This window comes from Triturus cristatus, chromosome 1_2, assembly GCF_964204655.1.
Source record: "Triturus cristatus chromosome 1_2, aTriCri1.1, whole genome shotgun sequence".
In the NCBI taxonomy this organism is placed as follows: domain Eukaryota; kingdom Metazoa; phylum Chordata; class Amphibia; order Caudata; family Salamandridae; genus Triturus; species Triturus cristatus.
The window spans coordinates 364,695,260-364,721,616 of record NC_140580.1 but is presented as its reverse complement, the minus strand read 5'-3'; the positions used below and the strand labels follow the sequence as shown (position 1 = coordinate 364,721,616).

General features: G+C 46.1%; 1 protein-coding gene across 1 annotated transcript in view; it reads left to right on the top strand.

Annotated features, from left to right (window-relative positions):
• Positions 1–961: 961 nt before the first annotated feature.
• The window catches only part of LOC146867372 (uncharacterized), a 48,636-nt gene continuing 23,240 nt past the window's right edge, over positions 962–26,357 (top strand). The window contains exons 1-2 of the mRNA XM_085604606.1: positions 962–1,098; positions 17,796–18,012. Coding sequence (XP_085460732.1) covers positions 17,817–18,012 — 196 coding nt within the window. The 5' untranslated portion in view covers positions 962–1,098; positions 17,796–17,816. The remainder of the gene's footprint in view (positions 1,099–17,795; positions 18,013–26,357) is intronic.

Genomic DNA, 26,357 nt, shown 5'->3' with positions numbered 1-26,357 from the left:
GATGTCATTGACATTTTTTGGCAATTACAGGCATTTTATAACAATATACCTACTGCGTCGCATTCTGTAAGATTAGTGTTGTATGTTTTCACTCCTCATCCATTTATGAATGTACTCATCCATTTATCAATCCAATCACCCATTTGTGTATTAACTATGCGTGTACTCAGCCATTCATTTATTTCCTCATCTTCACTGACTCATCCAACTAACTGTTGACTGATCCCCACATAAACCCACTCACCCATTCAAGCACATCCACACACAGCCTTGACAATTGTTGAAGAATCACGTTCATGTATTTAATTAACAGACATATTTGATTTTCCAATGCTTTTTATTTTTGCTGCTGATGCACAAAAACATGTCTTTTCCCTACTGCTGATGCGTCCCAGTATCCGGTCAAGCAATGACAAAATCAAAACAATAGCTAACGCTTTTCACTGGTGAGGTCTATTGGCTTTGTCAATGCTTGCCTAACCATTCTTCATTTTTTTAGTCTTTCTTTTTTGTCCACTATTTACAGGTTACAGTAACCTAAAAAACAGACATTAACTTTTGTTTGTGCTAATACTTTTAACCATATGGAAACTGTGCTTGGGCCGCATTGTGCTTTCTTTCTTAGCTTTTTATTTTTGTGGCAAATATTTGCAACAAAAATATATATATAAAAAATAAAAACAACAACCATTAACCCAGCATCCCAAGGCAACAACTATTAGCTTTGTCAATGCTTGTTTTACATGTTTTTGTGCCTACAATTGTGCATAGCTGGTCAAGCAACATAGGAAAACTACAAGTCTCAAGTCAAGAACAAATAGACGCAATTATATGTTTCACAACTGAGTGATGTTGAAATATTTGTTTCTTAAAGCCCTGGACAGATGCAATCGGTACTTCCCCATCTACAAAACGTCGCAGGTTGAACTTCCTCAAGACTTGACCCTACAAAGCTGAAATCCAGTAATGCTGGATATTCCAAGATAAGAAACACCACAGCAGTAGGAGGGCAGAAGTACGGTATATAATCAGAGTATTCGGTTACTGATCCCTGCTGTTGGGAGATTGAAGCAGTCCACCAACGGAGCAGTAGAAACAGTAAGTGGACAAATGTCTAACACTATGTTATCTTATGCAGGGCTTCCCATGGCTTAAGGTCTAGTATTTAATATTTAGAATGTGCATTTTCCCTATTGTTTTCTTCTTTATAGTCTTGTTTTAATGCAGTGCTTTGTATTTTCAGACGCTTTTGTGAAACATAGTGTAATGATTTAATGATGAAATAGTTTAAATTGCGGACATACTTGCGTTGAAGGACCAGATTTAAGGGACTTATTTACAAGTCCCTGGCGCTTCTGGTGCGTCACTTTTAAAATGGGAAAAAGTGACGTACGGGAGGCACAAGGGGCTTGTAAATAAGCCCCTTAGTTCTCTGTGGGGCACTGTCGCCAATAAACATACACATGAGGCACAGAAATACAGTGGGGCATATGTATAAGAAAGTGGCGGAGCACAGGTTAGCTCCAAAATTGATAACGCCGCGCTCCCCGACTTTAGAAATACTAGGATGCGCCGTATTTACTATAATACGGTGCCCCTCCGTGTTTCTCCCTGCACTGGCGCTAAATTCAGCTGACTAGCGGTAACACAGACACCCTTGCACCATAGTACAAGTGTGCCTGCGTTGAGGGAATTATTGTTTATGTGAAGGAAGGGACACTTTCCTGCACATAAAGAATCATTCATGGCAATTTGCTCTTTATATATGTGCTGCAGAATGCACAACACATAGAAACAGCAAAAGCGACGAGAAATAAAGCATTTCTCCCTGTTTCGCTATGTTAAGACCAGGTTTTCCCTGGATATCATTTTTGCGCTACCTCCTATTTACACCACCCTTGTAAATAGGGGGCAGCATCAAAATCAATCAATGCTGCAGTGGAATGACCACCACAACATGTATTGCTTTCCCCTTTCACACAGAATGTAGCGGGAAAGTGGGCCTTATATACAAATCTCTGTTTATCGTGCTTCCTAATCAATAACATTAGTACATTAAACTGCGTAATCAAAAAATTATATTTAAGAAGCAAAATACGTTTTGGCTGTTATCTGTTCTATATAAATGTCCATTGTTATAGTTGTTTGATATAGTTTCATTTGCCTTTTAGTAAATGGTGCTCTTGTGTTTCTTTTGTTAAACCATAAAATTAGTGGCGAACGGGTTGTCACAACCTAGCACCTAATTAATAGCGAATATTGTTGGTGAAGTATTTATTTACTCTCTTCTGTCTTGCATTAAAAAGGCGGGCAGGCATGTTCAAGTCTTGGGGGCATATTTACAAAAAAATGTCGGAGTGCGGAGCTGCGCCAAATTCAGTAGTGCTGTGCTCCGACATTTTTACAACGCAGGTATGTGCCATAGTCACAAGAATACAGTGCACCCCTGTGTTGGCCCTAGTGCTGGCACAAAAAAAGCTGCCTAGCACCAGCGCAGGCACCCTGCTGCCATGTTACAAGGGTGCCTGTGCTCCAGGGGTGATTGTTTATGTGCAGGAAAGGACACACTGCGCACAAACATCAATAATCGCGATGTGAACTTTCTATGTTTTAGCTCCATTTCCCACATTTACAAGGTGGCGCTAGCCACCTAATTTGAATTAATGCCACTTTGTGAATATGCCCCTTTCTGCTGTAGCCTCTGCGACAAAGGGGCATGCAATGGGTGTTGCTGTGTGCATTCCACCGCAACACCCATTGGTTTGTGATCCTGCCTCAGATGTACAAGGCTGAGGTAGAGCCAAAAAGAGCACCATTCTAGCGCCATGGATTACCAGGCAATAGGAGGAGAAATTATTAATTTCTCCTTGTGTTTTGCTCTTTACCATGTGTGCTGCATTCCCTCTCTTTTTTTCTCCTTCCTCCCTTTGTCACTGTTTTCCATTTTTCTTTTTCTCCTTTGTTCTCACTTTTGTGTTTTTCTCTCTTTTGTTGGGTAAAAGATGGTTGAGGTAAAATAGGTGTTGGTCTCCAAAAATCAGTGCCAGTGGACCCAGACTGCAACCACTCTCCCATATTAAGCACTAGTAACAATTTTATCGATGGGGTGAATAGCTCAAGCCAATCAGCCTGGGAGGTGATCCCACATCACTTGTGCATGAAATATGGTATTTAACTAGATCAAGAACTCACCATGAATTCCCAGGTGAAGAATGTGTGTAGAACTTGTTTCTACCAGCATCACTTTCTCAGACAAACCCTAATGTTTCTCTCCCTTCCTTCACTCACTTGGGAAAGCAGCCTGCGTTTTATCATGAGTAGAGTACAGTAATAGTCTCTGTGTGTAACTACCGGTTTATGCTTGTGCTAAATTGCAGCGGGTACAGAATGTGGCAGTTCTTCCGATATGCCAGCTGAGACAACGCGATCATGTGGCAACAGCACATACTGTGTTACAGCGGCTGGTGGTGGAGCAAAGAATGTGGTCTACATGGCTCTGCCTGATCCACCAACCCTTTCATGAACTGCACTCTTCAGTCGTTATGTACTACCAAATCACATCATATATCATCAATTGTGAGTGTTTGGGTGGAGAAAGGTGCACTGCCTGTCTCTAGAGACAGTGCACCCCTAACTTGAGTCTATCATAGCAAGCTCTGTAGATTTTTGACCATTGCTTGAGCATACCCAATTGTGTGTGTACTGAAGCCCTTTTCTGAGAGACGGACTGTGATGCAGAGCTGTGGTATGCGCTGTGGTGTGGCACAGCATGAGCACCCTTCTTACTAAGCATATTAGATCCAGAGTACCGGAGAAGGTACTGTGCCCAGGAGGAACACGCCTCTCACAGTCAGAGAGAGAACTCTCACCAAGACTGCATATCACCACTGTGACCAAAGGCGGGCGCCTCGGTAGTTTGGGTGAAATTAAATTAGTTTAGTCATTTGCAGGGGAAGAACACAATAGGTAAGATCCACTAAACTGCATGTGGCACGACTGAGCCTACTTTCACCAGAAATAGGCTTTGCCGATGCTTACTTATATAGACATGCCCAAACTGTCTTGTCGAAGACCACAACGTCAACTGGTTCACGGTAGAGAAATTTTTATTCCAACTCAATGGACTGTGTTGAGCCCCCCAACTCCCCCTTAGCCCCTACAGCAGTGCATTCGCCGCCAAACACTTGTAGGTAATGGCTGCTCTACCACAACTGCAGAAACAAAAGGTACTGTGGAAAATGGGAAGTTTCCCCAGGGGGACCCAATGATTAAAGGATTGGACACTCACACTCACTGGAAAAGTTCAGTTCAACCTGCCTGCAAATATTACTTGTCTTGTCTCCTCCAGGGGGACTAAACAAACTACATTTGGACTAAAATTACCACTGATTTCTGTCCCACTGGCACATCATAGGACCCCTTCCAGAAGGCCCCTAGGTATTATCTGAATGTAAAAGTCCTGTGTTATCTGTGTTTAATATTGCAGTGTGTATGAATTGTAAAATATTTTCTCTTTTCCAATCACTGAACTGACATTGATTAGCTAGTGAGTGTTGGATGGGGATGGTTTGTTGAGTTTTAAATCTCTAACCCCACACCATCCAAGTAAGCCCTGGGCTGTATGACTTCAATATCGTGAGGATCTTGTGCTACAGATGTGTGCTAGGGGATTAATATAAGGTTAATGTCCAGAACACTAGAGGTAAATTGCTACATTATCACAATTTGAGGCGAGTAGCCCTTGGCTTCCATGGGGCATTTGAAAGACTCCCAACAGTAAAAGAATCAATTTTTCTATGAAGAAAAGAGTATTTACCCATGGAGAAAGATGGCTCTTTAAAAAATGTACAAACGCACATTTCCACTTTATACACTCCAGTGGATTTTTTGTAGAAAAAAAGTACTTCTGGGTGTGGGTAGTCTGGTTTTTTATGTAGTGATGCCAATGTGAGGGCACACCATACAAAATATCTAGACGACCCTTATTGATTTACAGGGTTTACTTCAATAGTTCCAAGTGCTCTATTTGTGGTACTGTGGGCAAGCAGCTTAGGCTTATCAAATAGGAGTGTTAACCATTTGTCAATAAAAGGTTCACACACCCAAAATTTTGACACCAAGATCTTAAGAGTAGCTTAAGCACAAGCGGAGATATTGGTTTTAGAAGAAAATAGAAAAATAAGCAAATATCGGTTTTGAGACATGAGCCTCGAACGCTAAAATGTTATCCTATGGGAGAAAAACAGACATAGCAAACAGGCTCTTGCAAACGAATTTCAGGGGTGCACTTTGGGACTTAAGGTGATAGGGGGCAAGGTCCAAAGTGCCAGCAGTTTCCCTTTACCTGCCCTGGTGTGTCTGGGTGCAAAGGTGCTGGTGAGAATGGTAGCCTTGAATGTTACACAGTGGAAGTCAAGGGGTCTTGGGGCAATTACGGGTGAACCCAATGGGGGGGCTCAGGTCGTGGGGACCCCTAGGATAAGGGGACACAATCAGAAGTCATGGACCCAGGCTGTGGAGCTCGGTTGCAGAGGGTCTTGGCTGGCTGGCCACTGGAGTTCGAAGCTCTCCCCGTTGTTGGTACATCTGGAGCGAAGAGAAAAACAGCAGGGCCATTCTGGTCATAGTATCATGTGTCCTGATGTCCCCCAATGTGCAGCAAGGCTTCTAAGGTGGGAGTGTGTAAGCTGGACGCGAAACAAGCCTTGTCTGGTGCAAGTGCCCTGGTACTCATGCAGAGACGTTTCAAGGCATGGGCTTAGTGGGCTTAGAGGGCTTTGGCCCAGGGCCCCAGCCATTCAGGGGCCCCCTGATAGAGCTAGATCTTTTCTGCAGAAAGTCTTGTCCTTGTAACCTTGAATAATTATTGAACAGATTGTTCTAATTACTGTTTTCCTTTAATTAAATTTTTAAGTGGGTGTTGAGTGAGAGTCTATTACAAACATTTTGCAGAGAAACATCCATAAAATGAGTTTCTTTTAGATCAAAACACGACCTCACATATGAGAAATAGGAGGGTGTCACAGAGAATACTTGCAACAATATTACACTCCACAATCCCTGAATATTAGATGTAAACATGTTTAAAATTTGGATGAGTGCGCCTGTGCACTGTCAGTGACCTGGATAAAGAGTGCATGACAGAGCTGAACTTAGATCATAAATTCAAAGCTAGTCCAAGAAGGGGCCCCCAAAATATGTTTGGCCCAGGCCCCCAAAATTCTTAAGATGTCCCTGTACTCAGGGTATTAGTGCAGGGGAGCGCCTGGATGGTCTAGCAGTGCGAAACTCAGCTGAGAGATGGGGCTGACCACCTAGACCCATGAAGACCTCCTGCGGAAGTGATGCTCCCTCGGTGGGCCCGATGGGCAGCAACATGGTGAACCAAGCTGTTGTATACGTTGTGCACTGCATTACAAATGTCGCTGTGAAACGCCTGATGGTGATGCGGCTGCCATGGCGCCCGCAGGGTGGCCTAGAAGGGCGGGCCTCTAGTGCCAGCAAGGCACCAGCCCACCCCCCTTCCTCTGATTATGGGGACCCCTTTTGGCGTCCCAATATTCAGCAAAGGGCAGGTTTTGCACAGTATGTCTCCCCCCTGGCTCCCACAGACTTGTTCGCTCTCTGGTTATCCTTCTAGGGGCTAGAACCTGAGACTAGAAGGGGCACCTTCTGCGACCGGTGTCCCAAATATTTTGATAGTCATTGCTGAGGTAAAGGTACCTTAAAGGGTATGATTTCTTCTTGGCCTGTCCCAAGTTTTGGGGTCAATCTGGGTTAGAGTATTAAGTCCACAGTCCTTAGGAATCATCCAGCTTTCCTACTATCCAAATAAGGGCAGTTAGCGATACATCAGCGAGTGGGTAATATACCCGGTTATCCGCAACTGCATGCCCCGTGGGCATGCTCGCTTCACATAAACACAGAGCTGCGACCAGTAGGGTACCAAGTGGCATAATCCAGTAAATAGGTTGAGTTTTATGTCTCTCGGGCCTACAGCTGTGTGGAGCCGGTCTCATTGAGGGGTACTCCCAGGTGGTAATTGGGTGCTTCTTGAGGTTCTTATTACCAATACGGTTTGTGGCAGCACACCACGCAGATTGTTTAAGGGTCATCCTGGGCCGCAGTTACTCAGCCCAGCAGGAGCGTTACAGCTGGGCGGAGCCAGTCCCATTTAGTGGTACGCCCGGGTGTAATGGTGTGCTCCTCAAGGTTTCCATGACCTAGGCAGTGTGTGGCATCAACCACATTTAGGCACTAGATTTCAGACAGTGCGCCCTGAATCGATCAGACAGATTCTCTGAGCGGGTATGCCTAGGGGGCTTCACCAGAGGGAGCTGAGTGTTCGAAATTCCCATAAGGAATAAGGGATGCAGGACAAGTGCTGGAGGGCAGCTGTGCTCATTGTCGCATACGCCTGTTATGGACATTCCTGTGCGCATGGATTTAGCAAGTAAAGGGACTGTGCCAGGGTTAAACATAATCCCCCTAGCCCGTATAGACCAAGTGGGGGTATGAACGGTCTTCTAACATGTGAGCTGCTGTCCCAGAGATGGGAGACACATGTGTCCAGTTACACACTGTGCTAGATGGGCGGCTGCCAGTGTGATCAGCAAACAGGTGCGGCATCGTGTGCCAGGGTGTCTGAAACTGTCCCGCCCAGAGAGGGACGGGGCTGAGTCATGTGACGCAGTGGAACTTTGCGGCGTGAGGTGAAGTGCTTGGCACAAGCTTCACAGGCATAAAGGGCATTTTGTTGCAGCAGACACTAGCTGATCCAAGCTAATGGCTAGGGCTATCGGGATAGAGATGGGGCATCGATAACCAGTAGGGATGTTCTCTTTCATCTAGATTTGCAGGAGGCTCTAGACAGGAGAGTTAGTGGGCAAGACTATAGCTTTTTGGTGGGGGGCCCCGGCAGCGACGGTGGCCGCCTCCAGAGCTGTGGCGGAGTTACAGGGCGATCTGGAAGCAAATGGGTATCAAAGGCACCATAGGGGATGCCAGAGCCCAGGAGCCTCATTAGAGGTTCCTGGAAAACTGTGTCGGCGCCCCGTTAGTCCTTCGGGCAGTTGTGGGCCTGAACAACCGGGGGCTTGCCTTGCTAGGCTCCGCCCTAAAAGGGGCGTGAGTAATAAGGGACCGTGATCCGGTAAGAGGATCACCAAAGGGGCAGCACTGATGGGGTTCGCCCCAGTGCTGCTTGGCTCATCAGGCGGGCAGGCGGCCCAGTTGGTTGCCTGCCCTTGGATCGCCCGTAAGATAACCCACCATATTACATAACGGTGTATGTAATAAACCTGCAGCAGTTTCTTACCCAAACAATATTTGTGTGGTGTGTTTTATTTATGCGTAGACATGCATGGTACTGTGGGGGGGTGGGGAGTGTTGCCACCTGCTGGCGCTATGCTGTTTGCTCGTACAAAGTGTGGCGGTGCTCAGCGACCAGTGCATAAATGAATACCGTTATTTGGTGAGGAGAGAACCCCTGGTATTTTAGGTGTGCTTCTGTGCATTCAGAAAACATTTTCCCAAAATCTGTAAGGCGAAAAGCACAGGTGCTTGGCTACACAGATACAGTGCAGCCCATCGTTCCATTACAGTGGCCCAGAAAAAAAGGAGACAACTGGTTCAAAATCATTGTTATGAACTGTGGAGAGTGCTTCAATTGAAAGAATCAGAGAAAATGAAATGTAACTTTCTTAAATGTTTACAATGTGGCCATTGCTATTGCTCCGAGTGCTTTAAAATCTGAGGGGGGTGGGCTCTGCTCCAGGTCCGTGATGCCTCATGACTTTAGAGCAAGCAGCAGTAACTCACTACATGCAGCCCATGCATAGAATGTTTGTAAAGTCATCACAGCTTAGTAATAGGCTTATGGGGTGAATTAGTGACACTGAAATTCTGTCTAAATTTTCCATGTAAAGTTTATTGCTTCCTGTGCTGTTGAAATGTCAGTATTAGGGGTGACTGAGCAATACTCCGCCCGCTTCCGGTGCAGTGTTTGCACAAGAATCAGAAAAAACAGGTCTCTAAAAAATTATGAGTCTGTCAGTAAGACAATCTTTCTGTCTGACGGGACTCTCTAGGCCTTCAGATCACGTGCTGCTGCAGTGCGTGATCTGAAAGTTCAAGAGTTTGCCTAACGGGTGCCATTTTGTTGCATCTGCTTGGCAAACTTTTTTTGAACTTTTTTAAGGTACAGAAATACTTGTTTTGTATAATATAGGGAGAGACTTTTCATAAAAATCTCTTTCCGAAAACTTTCAGCGGCCTATTAATGTATATTTTGTTCTATCATCATTCATCAAAGACCTCTAATCGTCTTTGCATTTTAATTTTATAAAAAGTCACAAATTAATCTTTAAGGTTTTTCTAAATTTGTTTGCTTCCTCTGATGTTGCCGATTCGGGGGCGAGATAGACTAGCACACAATTGTGATTGGGGGTGTGCGAAATTTGCGTAATTTGCATTTGCATAATTATGCATAATTTGGGGGAAATTACAAGAATTTTCACATGTTTTAAAATTCAAGTCCGACACTTGGACCTGTATTTCGCCCAAACTGCAACTCACGTCCAATTTTGAAGCTAGAACATATTAGGAAGAAAAAACTGCACAAAAAGTACAAGCCCCAAAACAGCAGTGGCTCGTGTTCCTGTCGTCAGTGTTGTTCGGGTGCGCTAGAGCTAAATATTTACTGCAAACAGCATGTATTTACAATATGTGGTATAAAACCATAATTTGAGGAATTTTGCATACAGGCAGATTACAAAATTACAGAAATTATTCAAGATTACGCCAGTATAACCGGCATTTCGCCTAGGCCTACCTGAGATCTTTGTAGTTTAATTGACATGTGGCCTGTCCAACTCCATGCCAACGTAAGTGTTTTTTGTGTGTAAGAAAAGGTGTCAGTACCCTCTTAATTTATCAGATCTATCACAGGTGAAATTTTCATTGCACGCGCTTGGCCAACTTTTGGATTTTCACGTAAAACTCTCATAGTGGGAGTTTCTCTTTGAAAATCAAAATGCAGTGGCCCCTGACACTCAGGGACTTTTCTCCATACATGTAGGGGCCATTCAGCATTTTTACTGCCTGGGATTACAATTTTACGAAGTACCATGGTATCTACCAGGGCTCGAGTCGGGGTACCACGCGGGTGGACGGCGTCCCCCCACTTATTTTACCGGGTGGACGCCGTCCCCCCTGCGCAAAAACTGGCCGCATTGAGGGCTTCACGAGGAAAACATAATCCCAGCACACCACCAAATAAAGCAAAAGAGGAAACGGCGCGCGCGCTCACAAGGGACCCGGGTTTGGAATAGGAAGGAAGTGTGATGACAACGCCGAGGTTTGCTGGTGGCAGCTTGTCCCCTTCACCTTTCGTGACGACACCTCCTGTCGTGATGTCACTTCCGGCGACACCACCTAACTTGGAGCGTCCCCCCACTTCTTTTTTTAGGACTTGTGCCCTGGTATCTACCATCCCTTGTATGATTGTAAAGGGCGTGAATTCTAGTGACTGTCGCCCTACCCTGTCCCCTACATAAGCGGGGCTGGCTTTTACTATGACCTGGGAGCCCAGTGGTAAACAGTTGGTGGTGAACAGTTGGTCAATTTAATAATTTCCTTTGTGGGACTAGCTGAGCCTCCTACAGTTTCCACATCTCTAAATGGATATGAGTTTGAGATTTTTTGACCAATTACCTCCTCTTTCAACTCTAAATAGTATCAGGGAGAAAATCTTCCAACCCAAAGCAAGCTAGCGAGGTCGGTAGAGAGAGAAACAAGACAATTCTCCACAATAGGGATGTTCCAAAGGGTATTCTGAGCTGCAGGCAGGAGACAGAGGTGGAGATTTACCAAATATACACACAACGCAGCGCAGCCTCCCACGAGGCTGCGCTGCGTTGTGCGACAGGGAAGGATCAGGAGAGTGCCATATTTTCAAAGATATGGCTCTCTCTTCCCCTTTCTCTTCCGCCGGCGCTGATTGCAGCTGCCGTGCACCACACACCACCTTAGCGCCATAGCACTAGGGTGTGTGTGTGTGAATCTAGCATAGGTTTTGTACTATGCCTATACACAGTGGAAAGTTTTTCCCACTTTGAATGCGTGCTGCACAATGCAGCATGGAAGCAAAGTCAGAAAAAGGAGAAATGAAAGCATTTCTTCTTCCTTGCGCCTAGTTTAAAATGGTTCAGTTTTCTCACGCTAAACCCATTCTACTGTATTTAGTAAATACGGTTTAGCGTGAGAAACCTTGGTTGGTTGCATGGAAACGCCCATGCACCACCCTTGGCATGCCAACATAGCACAAAGTATTGCAAAGCAGTGCTATGCGCTGCTTCGCATTACTTTTACGTTATCTCTGCGGTAAACAAGTTTTGCGCTGGAAAGTAAATTAGGAAAAAATGATTTTGCGCCTTTTTGCATCACTTTTGTGGTGCAAACACAGCACAAAATCTCCCCCAGAATATCCAATTGGGAGGGATGCACCATTTTGGAAATATTCCATGGGAAAGTAGGTGTTCTTCGGCCCAGGAACAAATCACTAGGGGTGTGTGAAATTTATGTAATTTACTTGTACATAATTACTTGAAATTCCACAATTTGAGTGAAATTATGCGAATTTACAAAAAGTACGAAATTGGCATTTAGTGATTGATATATGTTAGTATGAAATGTATCCTGGTGACCATGTTGGACATAGGGATGCATTTCACGCTTTAAAAAAGGCACAGAAACACAAGTACCACGAACAACTGGTCACTTACATTGTTCCTGCGCTCCTATTCAAAAATTTTACCATATGGAGCAATAATCAAAATTTTTGAAATTTTGGGTAACAAGAATAATGCGAAATTCGCAGAATTACACAAGATTATGCGGGCATAAGGATATTTCATCTGTGCCTACAAATATAAGCAGCAAACAACAAAAGGGTTGGCTCTAATCAGTAAGGCTGAGCCAATAGAACAACTTGGATTGTTTTGTTGTACAAATATAAGCAGCATTTTCATCTTCCTTTGAAGAGCAAACAACAAGTAATATTTGACTTATGAAATAAGAAAAGCAATCCTGAAACTATCATGAATTGAAGGAATTGAATATCTCTTTTGAGCCTGAATAAGTTTGAATAGGCCAGAGGAAAAACAGAGTGTACCTCTTCATAGGATGATTGCCTTCTTTGATAAGCAGTTGAGCAATCCTACCGGAAAAAAATACATTGTTGGTCTCTCATCTCAAAGAGCTTTATTAGTTCTACATACTCTAACAAAAAAATCTTACATTAGCATTTTATAATTAAATATTAGGGACTTTTAACTGGTTATGGGTAGTGATATTTTCATTTTTATCTGGTTTTCATTGGTTTGGGGTGGCTAATTTATTAAAAGAAGGTAAGAGTTTTTATGGTACCACGATGGGTAGTGTATAAGGCTAGTAAGGGGCTTTTATTGTTCAAGAATGTGTCGTTTTTATTGCAGCAAAGGATTTTGAGGGCTCAGGGATGGGTAGTGTAGGGGGTTTGATAGGACATTTTAGGGTTAACTGATGTTTATTGTATAGGTAATAAGGATTTTTTAGGGTTCAGGGATGGGTAGTGTTTAATGGTACTAAGGGATTTTTAGGGTTCAGAGATGGGTAGTGTATATGGTTGCAAGATTCCTTTAGGTTTCCGGGGTGGGTAGTGTACCTGGTAGTAAGCGGTTTTATGGCTTGTGAATGAGTAGTGTATGAGGTAGCAAGGAGTTTATTTATGATGTTTACAGCTGGGTAGCATATAGGGGAAGTAAGGGGTTTATAGGCCTTGTATAGGAGGTATTTAGGGGTTGTAATGGGTTTTAGGGTTCATGGATGTTATTGTATAGGGATAGGAAGGATTTTTAGGGCTCAGGCATGGGTAGTAATGAGCTTTTAGGGTTTGGGCTGCCAGTTTTGTGAAAAGAAGAAACCCACAGTTCCAACTCATGGAAATATACCTTTGTATGTGTAAATAAATGCTGTATGTGGGTGACATACGTAATAGGTATGTCAAACGCATGTATGTATGTCTGGGGATGCAAATATGTATATTTTGTATGTATATGGGTAAATGTATGTTTTAAAAAAACTCTTCCCCATTCCCTACATCAACCATCCTGATTCCCACCCACCCTTTTCAAGCACTCCCATTGAATTGTCCAAATCTTGCTTTTTCTTTGCTTGTTGACTCACTTCAAACCTTTCAGACTTCATGGACTCTCATAACTGCATTTCAAACATCTGTTCATCGACCTACTCATGCGACTAACGGGGCACATTTCACTTATTCCCACAATGACTCACATCCAACCTCTATTAATCAACTTCCACTGATCCTCTATCATAAAACTGGAGTAAATGCATGATACCTCGAGAGCGCAAGCATAACCCAAATAAATCACTAAGGAGAAGAAGCTGGGAAAAAAGTACTACCAAACTACCTCTAGCTTTAGGTTCCGGAGTAGCACCCTACTCACCGCGAAGTGCTTCAGTGCCTCATCATGTTTAGTATGAGCTATATAAATGCAATGACAAGTGCAATTACCTGTGGTGCCCCCACTCTGGCATTTGCAATGTTTATCATTTGTGCTTCACATTGCACAATTCTTCCCTGTTGTGTGGGTGGTGACTGAGAAGGGGCAAAAACATAGGGATTAAGGGTATAGAACAGCGAAATCTAAGCGCTAAATAAAAAAAAAAGTCTTTAGCTGATTCTGCATTGGACAGCCACACAAGTGAGGTATCATTTTACTCGGGAGACTAACGGGAATGCTGGGTAGTAGGACATTTGTGCCCCCATGGTGATCCCACACAAAAATGTGTGGAAAAAGGGATTGATGTTTTTTTTTTAGATAAATCTGAGGTTTGCAGGGGATTCTTTCTAGGAACATGTTAGGGGATCCATGCAAGCCATACCTCCCTGCACTCCTCAGGGTTTATAGTTTTCAGAAATGTGTGGGTTTGGTAGGTTTCCCTAGATGGCCGCCGAGCCCAGGGTCAAAAACCCAGGTGCCCCCTTGCAAAACCAGCTCGTTTTCTGATAGGTCATTTTGAAGTCTCCCCAATACGTTTTGGGCCCTTGCCTGTCGCGGGTACTTGGCCCACCCACACAAGTGAGGTACCATTTTTATTTGAAGACCTGGGGGAACCCTGGATGGTAGGAAATATGTGTCAGCCCGGTGATCCCAGAACTTTCTCACACAGAAATTTAAAATATGGCAGGTCCCCATGCAGCCCAGGTCATGATATACATGATTGTAATACATGTACCATGAGTGTATTGTTTCATGTTTATTACCTTTTGTTACCCCAAACCATTGAAAACCCATACATATTTTATACTTCCACATCATCATAAAAAGGAAAAAAACACTTCATTGCATCTTCAGGGTGAAAAGGAATATTGAAGTGAAATCCCTGTATCCCCTCATCCTTCAGGACCACCTGAATCCCGCTCCAATTTAGGATAAAGCTGAAGACACACCTTTTTAAAGAACCATAAATCACATTGAAGAAACAGTCCACCTCTACTCTCGAACCCAGCTTCATCAACGTTTTATTGTGTCTGCTGCCTTTGGCTTCTTGTGTGCTACAAAAATATCCCAAACCTAAGAAGGTTGCAGCAATATCTAGCTCTGAATGTGCTGAAAAAAAACGAACAATTTGTATTTCACTACAATTGTCATTTTGATGACTTGACATTCATGTGTATGAGCTCAGAACAAATGCACAAAGAACTATTGATGGACAAAATGCTGATCAATGTCATACATTCACCTCAGTAGAGACACCTGGTCTTAAATCCATTTTTTTTTGCTCCTCATGACATTCCAGTTTAAACGCAACCATATGCAAATCAGCCTTGACCACTTTCCCCATGGGAACAGTCCAGCCCAAACTGCCAGGACAGTTTATCCCTGGACTGGAAACAAGCATCTTTGGACTGGTTTCGAGGCATCACGGATCATCAGCCAGGCTAGCTTGACTCCAGTGGCATGGAGAGTACGGAACCCATGTCTGGGCATACCCACCCCACTCGGGGTGACAAATGCAAAAGGATCTATTGATGGACAGAATGCTGATCAATGTCAAACATTCACCCCAGTACAGAGATCTGGGCCTAAAGCCACAGTTCTTTTTGCTACCCATGCCATTCCAGTTTAAACCCAACCATACGCAAATCAGTCTTGACCCTTTACCCCATGAGAACAGTCCAGCCCAAACTGCCAGGCCAGGTTCTTCCTGGACTGGAAACAAGCATCCTGGGACCGGTTTCGGGGCATCACCCCTCGTCAGCCAGGCTAGCTTGACTCCAGTGGCATGGCTAGCAAGGGACCCACGTCAGAACACACACAGCTTCACTTCTGCCACTCACTAAGCAACTCATTACACGTTGCCCAGTGTTTGGTACACTGTTAAGTGCACCCGATAAAATCCAACTCTTCAATATTCAAATTTATTAGGGCCAATAAATACTACCTCTTACAATTTATGGGGAAATAGAACACACATTTTGGTGCTTTCTGTACCAAGATTTACATGGTCTGATAATTACCGGGCATATTCCACTGGCAAACTGAGACAGGTTTGACCTGCCTAAATGTACCTGTGGAGAAGTGAGATGTATGATGTTATGTAATTGATGTTTTTATAGCGCACTAATCACCTGTGAGGGTATCCATGTACTCTGTACCAGGAGTGTGAGGCCAGCACTGGACGGCTTACTGGAAATGCCAGGTCATTTAGCTTCCTTCAAAAGTCAAGAAGAGTGGAAGAGGGTCTGATGTGCTGTGGGAGGTCGTTCCAGGCTTTTGGGCTCAGGTACGATAAGGTGCCAGTGGCTAAGTCCAGTCTTGTCTGCAAAGCATATAATCAGTGGCAGTCCACCCCGGGCGGCATGAGTTTTAGGCCTCCCGCCGCTCATACCTGCAGTCTCGGGGCAGGCATCATTCCCCCCGCTCTAAAATCGGCTGCCACGGGGCCGCAAACTAAACAGAGATCTCGCCAGCACCACCCCGCTCTTCACTCCAGCCGCTGCTTATAATTCCTATGTAAGATGTAAGAGGAGTTACAGCGCTCACCTGAATTTAAAGGGCCACTCGTAATGAAGGAAAAGCAATGATTGTTAGGGCTGTCGAGGAGTCAGGGATATTTACTAACAGGGCTGGTATTTTTGAGAAGTTGGTAACTCTGAGCTGAGGAAGAGACAGTAACATGTGATGTGCTACCACTGATCGATTCTGCTATTGGCCTTCAAGACAACCAATGAGAGCAAAAAAATCCTCTCCTATCAAACGCGTACTGCATCCACATTAATGGCCAAACTATGTTTTTTCCTAATGCAAGATCAATTTTAGAGGGCAAAACAGAAACCTGAACAGCATGATAGGATGTTAAATATTTCTAAATAAAAAGCATGTTTCAACACCCAGAATTGTGCTAGAATAAAAGGAATATCATTTTGTTGCACAGTGCTCTAGACACAAGTCTGGCTGAAGCTGTGCCAGAACAGACTGCCCCTATAATCTAACTGACTCTGTAGACCTATGTTCAGCTGAGGCACTGTATGCACATACTGCCACATTTCACAGCAACCTCACTGTTACTTATCCATGTTTGGTATGTTTTAGATCTTGTGCACTTGACATTTTTTAAAATTTTACATTTTTTTAAATTTCTATTCAAGTGAGTAGAACCAGGTAATGAAAGAACCTGGAACCTACCCCCCCTTCTCCCCCAGCCATGATGTATAAGTACAGTATCTGATATGTAGGGGTGCTGGCTCACATTTACAGCAAAGTAGAGTTCCTTGACTCCAGTGGTTAATTAATTTAGACAGTCATTGTTACAACCAAGCGGTACATAGGGCCTGATTTAGATCTTGGCGGACAGGTTACTCTGTCACAACATGGATATCACGTCCTCCAAGATGTAAATTCTCTAGGAAAAAATGGGATTTATATTTCGACGGATGGGATATCCATTACCATTGTGACGGAGTAACCCGTCTGCTAAGATCTAAATCAGGCCCACAGTTCTGTAGTTATACATTTAGGTTAGACAGATTTGATGTGTGAATGATAGTGAATTACTTGATTGGGTTGCTAGCATGATTGATAAAAAGATTGATGTGTGGATAGATTATTACGGTGTGGATGAATGGCTGTTGACCTCACTCTTGGGTAGGTGGATTCTCATATTATTAAATTAGAATATTTGATGTGTTGATAGCTCATTGATTAGTTGCATGTGGATATATAGGAATTGGTAAGAGTTGCATGTCATTTGACTAGTTATTTACTTATAGACATATGAGGGTGGATACTTGATTAAATACTCTGGTGGTGGGAAAAATGGATGGGTGTTCTGGAGGGTGGGAAAGTGACCAGACAGATAGTTGGAAGGTTTAGTTACTTGGGCATTTTATTAGGTGTACGTACAAAATATTTGATTTGTCATTATATGTTAGTGAACTGGATAGATATGCGGCTGTGGTTTTAGATGATATCATAAATGGATGAATGTTTAATTTGCTAGGTGGACATATAGCTGGTGGGATAGGTTCCGCAGGAAGAATGGATGTGGCAGAATATTGATTACATATGAGAAAAGACCATCAAGAGACCATGGTATTTACAACTCTGTAGCACTTGCTTAATCTGCATAGTGAAGCCATACTTGAGTTTGTGATGTTGATGACAAATGAAATATGTTTGGATTTCCGTATGCTATATCTTGAGCTCCCTGTTTATGATTCCTTGCAGGTCTAATACATTGGAGTAATCATGAACATTCTTCAGTCCATTAAGATATCCATGTTGGTAGTGTCTATGGGCATTGCCGCCAGTGTTGAACCTAAGAAGGAAATGCAGCATGCCAACTCCTGCCCTGTGATTACATGTGCTGCTGGGAACAATGGGCTACCAGGCAGAGATGGAAGAGATGGCAAGGAAGGACCCAAAGGGGAGAAAGGAGATCCAGGTAAAAAGACATATGTATTTACCCTGGTTGCTCAGAAGCCTATTTACTACAGCAGGACATCTTTATTTATAGTGCCAATTCACTGTGGTTTCAAAAACACACAATCCCAGTGGCGCTGTGGCTTACTATTTGTAATCAGCATTGCTAAGTTTTAGCCAACCTCATGGGAGTGCATAACACAGCCTTTTGCTTTTGGCAGCATTGAGTGTTTACGGTTGCAAAACACTTGCAGTGGTAAGCCACTCGCAAATGGGAAGGAGCTCTGTTACAAATGGGAATTCTGGTTGGCTAGGGTATGCCCCTAAGCCAGGCAGAAACCACCACTCTAGTCAGGACAAGGATGTTACATGCTGAAGAAAACCCCTGCTCATCCCCTTGGTAGCGTGGCAGAGCAGTCAGGCTTATCCCAGAGGCAATGTGTAAAGCTTTTGCGCAGCACACTCACACAGCAGTGGCACACTAGGCACACCACAAAAGAAACTCCATGCAAGGTTACATCAAAAATAGCCTTTGTATAACTCATAAAACACATTAGAAAGTAATCACATATATACACTGTGCCATCTGGAACTTGGTATGACAGGGATTATATACACTTATAGGGCCAATTGCGCCACTGTCATAACCATCACAATTCACAATTAGTGAAAACAACCAGTAACTACTGGCAAGGGTACACTTAGCACATTATTATGCAAAACATATCAGCAACAGCGCACCATAATCACTTATAAGGTGTACCCACCAGCTGTGTACTATAGCACAGTACATTCCCTCAGCAGGAGCCTTACAGTAGGGGTCACCCTGAGCATAACACAATTATGTATAACATCAGCAACTGTGCACCATAGTAACACCTGCCAGAGAGTACCTCACAATAGCCCTTCTAAGGCATAAACGTAATTGTTTATAGGCAACAATCTCTCTGGGAGCCCACTGGCCCTCAATTGCCAGTCCCAGCGCCTCTGCGCTCACCACCTGGACTGTGTAGTGAATTCTGTGGAGGGCCCTTCCTCCACCAAGGCTCGGGGGCCTCAGTTAAGGTTTACCCCGAGCTTCCAAGACCCCCAACAAGGCCTTTGTCCCCAAAAGTAGGGCTGTGGGGCCAAGGGTCACTCCGGCAGCTGCCCACTACAATCTGGGGCAGCTGCTACCCTGGCCATGTGTGGTGACAACGACTCGGCTCCTCACCTTGCTATTTCCTCCCTTTCGGCCAAGAGGGGAAGCACTGCTTCGCCTGGTGCGGAGCAACAAAAAGACTGCTGCCCCTACTTTGCAGGATGTCCTGGATTCTTTAGGATCTCCCAGACTGCCGTTGCCAGACTCCCGGAATGAAGACATCGGCGCCACTTCAGCCGCACAGACAGTACACTGAACACCTCGCCCACAACCAGGCAACGGCCTGACTTCTGATTACTGCACGTCCTGCCCTCAACTTCTGCTTCCACTGCACGGGCCCTGCCCACAGTCAGGCTGCGCCTCCGCCTGACTTCCAGCCCGCTGGTAATTACAGAGCGAGGTCTCGGTCTGCTTTTTGCAAACGGTGCGACTTCTCGATCTGCGCCTGCTGGGCAATCATGCCACACAAGCCCCCATCAGGGCTCCAAACCCCCAGGGCACAGCAACCCTGGAGGGCTCACCATGCCACTCCAGGCACAATGCCCTTCTCAGGCTCTCCAGGTCATGGAAACCGGAGCGCTCACCACACACTGGGTTCAGAGGGCAGATCAAAAGAAAAGTACAGCACTCAGCCCGTCACCCACACAGAGCCACCAACAGAGAGCAGGCAGCGCTTCCTTGCCAGTCCTCCACAAGGGCATAGCTGGGCACAGGTAGACCAGCACACAGGGCCTCCCAGCAGAGGGCAGCGCCTCCAACCCCTCAGGCAGCAACTGGGTCCCATGGCGGTTCCTCCTGGCCATCCAGCAGCCTGTTGGCCACAAGTCCCAAGTACGCACACACCCCTTTCATGGGGTCACAGCCCCAATATTTATATTACAAGTGTCTTTGTTATCCCCCCTGGCACAGGGCTCTGTGCCCGGTCCAAGCCAGTTCTGGGGGGCACTTAACAAGTGCACAACAGTCCCCATTGTTAGTGTAAGCTCTGGCCCCAGACACACCACAGGGGACGGAGCCAGCATTGTGGAAGGCAGGCACAGTCCTATTCAGGGTCAGGTGCCACTCCTCCCACTACTCCAAAGGCAGATCAGCCTTTTCAGCCTAGCGCTGACTCACCCAGCCCCTCTGGAGCCACTGCACCTCCCCAGCACCTGTCATCCAGAGCCAGACATGCAATACACAGCAGGAATGCACAAAGACACATAGCACACCGAAATGCTATGTGTAGTAGTGATATAAAATCTTCGAAAACCATTACGGAGCATTTCTTACCACTATTCAAAACATACCAAACCTGACCACGTCACCCCTCTTATATCAGGAATTACCACTGAAACATATATCAGGGAATCCCCAATGCATACCTATGTGAGGGTAGCCTCGCAGCAGTGAGAAACCAAATAGGCTGTTTGTCACTACCAGGACATACCACACAGTTAAGGCACATGTCCTGCCTTTTACCTACATTGTGCCCTGCCCATAGGGCTAGCTAGGGCCTACCTTAGGGGTGACTGATATGTAGTAAAAGGGGAGTCACAGACGTGGCTACCACTTTATGTGCCATGTCACAGCGGCAGTAAACTGTGCGCGCAGGCCATGCAATGGCAGTGACCTGAGACAGGTTTGAAAGGCTACTTTGGTGGGTGGTGCAAGCAGTGCTGCAAGCCCACCAGTAGCATTTCATTTACTGGCCTTGGGTATATGAGATATCACTTTGCAAGGGTCTGATAGGTAAATTAAATACCCCAAACAGTAGTGGACCAATCTTACCAAGTTTACCATAGAGAGCACATGCACTTTAACACTGAATAGCAGTGATAGAGTGCCCAGAGTCCTAAAACCACCGACACCAGGACAGAAAATACCAGGAGGAAGGCAGAAAGTTCTGGGAGGACCCTGCAAACAGGGCCAAGTCCAACAGGTCCTCAGAGGACCCCTTGCCTTTTGTGAATGGATGCGAAAATATTTTTTAAGAGCTGGCAGTGGTGCCATGGACTACTGCCTACTCTTAAAACATTTAACTTTTCATTTTTTTTTTTTAAATGCATCCCGTTTTACTTTAAGGAAAACGGGCTGCATTTTAAAAAAATTGCTTTATTAAAAAAACAGTTAGAGACATGGTGGTCTGCTGACCTCAGCAAGCCACCATTCCTGTGAGTGCTGCCCATTTCCAATTGGTCACAAATTGCAACCTAACCTGGCTCCTGAATATTGATGAGGCAAGTAATTTGCGGCCCCATTAGGAATCGTAATCAGTGTCCGTGACACTGATTTACATTCCATTTTGCGAGTCGCAAATGGCAAGTCCCAAGACATCGCAATTATTGACTTGCAAAATGAAACGGTCGTACATCTGGCCCAGATGCCTAGTTCTGGCTCGGCTCTGGTCTCCTCAGACAGTTGAGGCACAGCTTTTGGGGTACTCCTTATTCCTTTCCTAATGCAGTTTTGGAATAAAAAAATGCTGCTTGTTTTTAAATGAGGGATAGCTGGAAATTATGTTGTGTACAAACAAACATCTGAAATGTAAGTGTTTTTCCATGTCCTAGTAAATTGTGATTTAAAGGCATTCCAAGTAAGTGTAGTTATATGTACAGAATTAGGGTCTAATTTTGTGTTTGGTGGAGCAGAAGTAATTGGTGGTGGTTTGGCTCAACAAGGTTTAGTTTCCACAATCTTTTCAGAGTCACAGGAAGCCGCAAGTTTACACCAGCAAAACCTTGGCTGGCTCCACTAGTGTGGGAGGATCAACGCATCCCCTCAACTGCATGAAGAAACCCATCGCGTTGTCTACGGAACCAAATGCCTCTTGGCTTGGCGCCTCATCTTCAAGACCAGTGCGTTGCTAACACTGCATGAAGAAAAATGATGCATTATCTCGACTGCGGGATCGACACCGACGCATCACTCCGCTGCACCCCGCATCTTGCTGTTGCAACCAGGATCAAGGTACTTTGTTCAGTGGGCCTGCGAGGCTCCTGAATCTGCCCCAGGCACAATCGTGGTCAGCCTGAACTCTTGAACTTTTCCCCGGACGAGCACGACCAGATAACCCCCACAGCTGCTCAATGCTTCTCAGCACCATTTTTCAATGTAATCTTCAAAAATGAATATCTAGACTTCTATTTATTGGATTTTTGTCATTTTGGTCTTGATTTATATGCACAATTATTATCCATTTTTAAAGTCTTTTTGTGGTAGTTTCATTGTGTTGTGTTGCACAAATACTTGACACATTGCTTCTTAGGTTTAGCCTGACTGCTCTGTACCAAGCTGCCCGAGGGAGAGCACAGGTTAACTTTTAGTGTGTATCTTGCCACAGCTAGGATTGCAGTTCCTGCCTGGACATGCATACCTCTGCCAACAAGAAACTTTAATTTCTAACATTGGTGATCTGCAGTGAAGACAGGACTTGTAGTTGTGCAGTACCATACGCTTGCTTAGTATACACTGCTACTTCATCCCTAAGACCAATTTGAACCCTTTTCAATTCTCCCTAATTGGCCCTTTTGTTTTTTTGCAAAAACATGTCTCTGTCTAAAGTAGCTGCACCTGCAAAGAAGGATTTTGAGCTGGCCATGCCGTTGACTGACACTGTGGTCCAGCTCTAAGACTTTTGTAAGGTGGTTGACCTGTTCATTAAAGGCTTCACCAGGAAGGTGGAGCTGCAAAAGGCACTGAGCGCCTTGGTAGAGGCCTGCAATGCAGGGGCCAGGAAAGGAAGAACAAGAGACTGAGGAGGATGAGGAGCTGGTCCTGTATTCTGAGGAGGATCTGGGACTGCCTGATGAGAGGGAAAACAGCATCTGGTCAGGAGCAGTGGTTGTCCCTAGAACAGGGAACCACTTCTCATCAAACAACCTGACCCCAGAGGATCTGGAGGACAGGAGGGAGGAGAGAAAGCTGAAGCTGATGCATGCCAAGTTGGAGCAGGAGGAAAAGTGTTCCAAACTAGAGAAAGAGCAAGCTCTAACTGAGAAGAGGCTGGCCATGGAGGAGAGGAAGATGGCCCATGAGCTAAGCATCAGAGAGCTGGACATAAGAGCTCTACAGGTGGAGTCCAGCAGTAATGGTGGCAGAAATACTACAGAGTCTACTGATAAAGTAAGGGTCTGCATGTCAAAAAGACTTGGTGCCCAGTTATGTGGCGGGGGATGACATAGCTGAATGGTTTGCAGCCTATGAAGTGGATCTAAGAGTGCACAAGGTCCCAGAGGAGTTTTGGTGGGTAGTTTGTGGAAGTGCATGCTTCACACTCTTCACACTAGAGGTGTGGGACCAGGCACACCTCACTGCAACAAAGGCCATTCTAGTCAGCAAGGTTGGACTGCCACCTGAGAAGTATAGGCAAATATTCAGGGGCAACCACAAGATCTCATCACAGACATGGGTGGATTTCTTAGATTATGCCAGCAAGACACCGAAGGGCTGGGTGAGGGGCAGCAAGGTTGATGATTATTCAGGGCTGTACAACTAAATGTTGAAGGAGCACATGCTTGATATTTGTTTTCTAGAGAAGCACCAACACCGGGTTGATAGCAAGCTTGCTGACCTCAGGAAGCTTGCTGAGGAGGTGGACATCTGTGTCAGCACCAGGATGTGCCCAAGAACGTATCTGGGGGGACTCCCAAGAGGGTGGGTAGGGCTCCCATCAGAATAAAGAAGGGGGAGAGAAAAATAAAAGTTATCTGAAGGCACCTGAAACAACTCACAGGGGAAATGGGTCCAATTCCCAATCTGGCCTCCAGAACAAGTGCTTCCCTGACAAGAGTCAGCCGCCAAAATCTCCCAAGTGCTATGAGTCTTTTGAGTATGGGCACTGCAGGGGGATCCTAAGTGCCCCAAAAGAGCACAACCTCCAACTGGAAGAAAAATCCCAGGGGTGGGGAGTGTAGTGCAGGGGGAGGAGTTTGTCCCAGTAAGTGAGGGTGGGGGTTCAGTGAGGCTACTCTAGTGTCCGTGGGTGATAGTGAGATTGGCCCTAACATTTGTGTTGTGTGCCATCAAATACTGCAAATTATAGGCAATGGGTTACCAGCAGTAGGCAAGGAGTTGAGGCTTTGAGGGACACAGGTGGCTGTATGACTATGGTAAGGAGTCAGCGAGTGACCCCAGAGCAGGTGATACCCAATGCATTCCACCAGATTGTGGTGTCTGACAGCAGGGAGGGTCATTATTCAGTGGGCCTTCTTCCTTTCGATTTGGGGGTGTGTCTCAGGTCTTCTGAAAGTTTCATTGAGCTCCAACTGCCGAGCCCTCGAGAAAGTCTGGAGAAGGGAACCGACACCAGACAACAGGACCTCCTTCAAACTTGCCACCCGGAAACACCACCAGCTGATCCGCGCCGCCAAGAAAACAGCATTCAAAGACCGGTTGGACAACAACGCACACAACTGCAAGGAACTCTTCAACATCGTGAAAGAGCTTTCCAACCCCAGCGCAGGAAACAACGACATCACCCCATCGCAAGACCTCTGCAACTCCCTCGCTTCATACTTCCACAACAAGATCGCGGACATACATAACAGCTTCAACAACCAACCAACGCACACCATGACCGAACAACCACCCCCCACCACCACCCTCCACGCCTGGACCCCGATCAGCACCGAAGACACCATCCGCACGATGAACTCCATCCACTCCGGATCACCGACCGACCCCTGCCCTCACCACGTCTTCAACAAGGCCGACGCTGTCATCGCACCCCACCTGCGAGACATCATCAACACTTCCTTCGACACCACCATCTTCCCTGAGAGCTGGAAGCACGCCGAACTCAGCGCCCTACTAAAGAAACCTACAGCGGACCCCACCGACCTCAAGAATTACCGCCCCATCTCGCTCCTCCCGTTTCCAGCCAAAGTCATCGAGAAGACCGTCAACAAGCAGATGGCCGCCTTCCTCGAGACAAACGGATCCCTCGACCCCTCACAGTCCGGCTTCCGTGCCAATCACAGCACCGAGACCGCCCTCATCGCCGCCACCGATGACATCCGAGCCCTGATGGACAATGGAGAAACAGCGGCCCTCATCCTCCTAGACCTCTCTGCGGCATTCGACACGGTCTGCCACCGCACCCTAGTACGGCGCCTCAGCAACATCGGAATCCAGGACAAGGCGCTGGACTGGATCATCTCCTTCCTCGACGGAAGAACACAGAGAGTCCGCCTACCACCGTACAAGTCAGAGGCCTCCGAAGTCACCTGCGGCGTCCCTCAAGGATCATCTCTGAGCCCCACCCTCTTCAACGTCTACATGAGCCCCCTCGCGGCCATCGTACGCAAACACAACCTCAGCATAATCTCCTACGCCGACGACACCCAACTGATCCTCTCCCTGACCAACGACCCCGCCGCCGCCAGATCCAACCTGCACGAAGGGATGAAAGAGGTAGCCGAGTGGATGACGACCAGCCGCCTGAAACTGAACTCGGACAAGACGGAGGTCCTCATCCTGGGCTCCTCACCCTCCGCCTGGGACGACTCCTGGTGGCCTCCCGCCCTGGGCACCGCACCCAAACCGACAGACCATGCACGCAACCTGGGCTTCCTCCTGGACTCCTCCCTCTCCATGACCAGGCAAAGTCAACAACGTCTCCTCGGCGTGCTTCAACATCCTACGCATGCTACGGAAGATCTTCTGGTGGATCCCCACCGAGACCAGGAAGACCGTCACCCAGGCCCTCGTCACCTGCCGACTGGACTACGGCAACGCCCTCTACGCCGGTACCACCGCCAAGCTCCAGAAGAGACTCCAGCGGATCCAGAACGCCTCAGCCAGACTCATCCTCGACATCCCACGAACCAGCCACATCTCCGGACATCTGAGAGACCTTCACTGGCTCCCCGTCAACAAAAGAATCACCTTCCGCCTCCTCACCCACGCACACAAAGCCCTACACGACCAAGGCCCGAGCTACCTCAACAGCCGAGTCAACTTCCACGCTCCCAAACGCCACCTCCGATCAGCCAACCACGCCCTCGCCGCCGTCCCCCGCATCCGAAGAGCGACTACAGGAGGAAGGTCCTTCTCCTACCTGGCCGCCAAGACCTGGAACTCCCTCCCTACCGACCTGCGCCTGACCCAAGACCACCTCTCCTTCAGGAAGAAGCTGAAGACCTGGCTGTTCGAGCAGTAGCGGCACCCCCCCCTCCCCCCCCCAGCGCCTTGAGACCCTACGGGTATGTAGCGCGCTTTACAAGTGTCACTGATTGATTGATTGA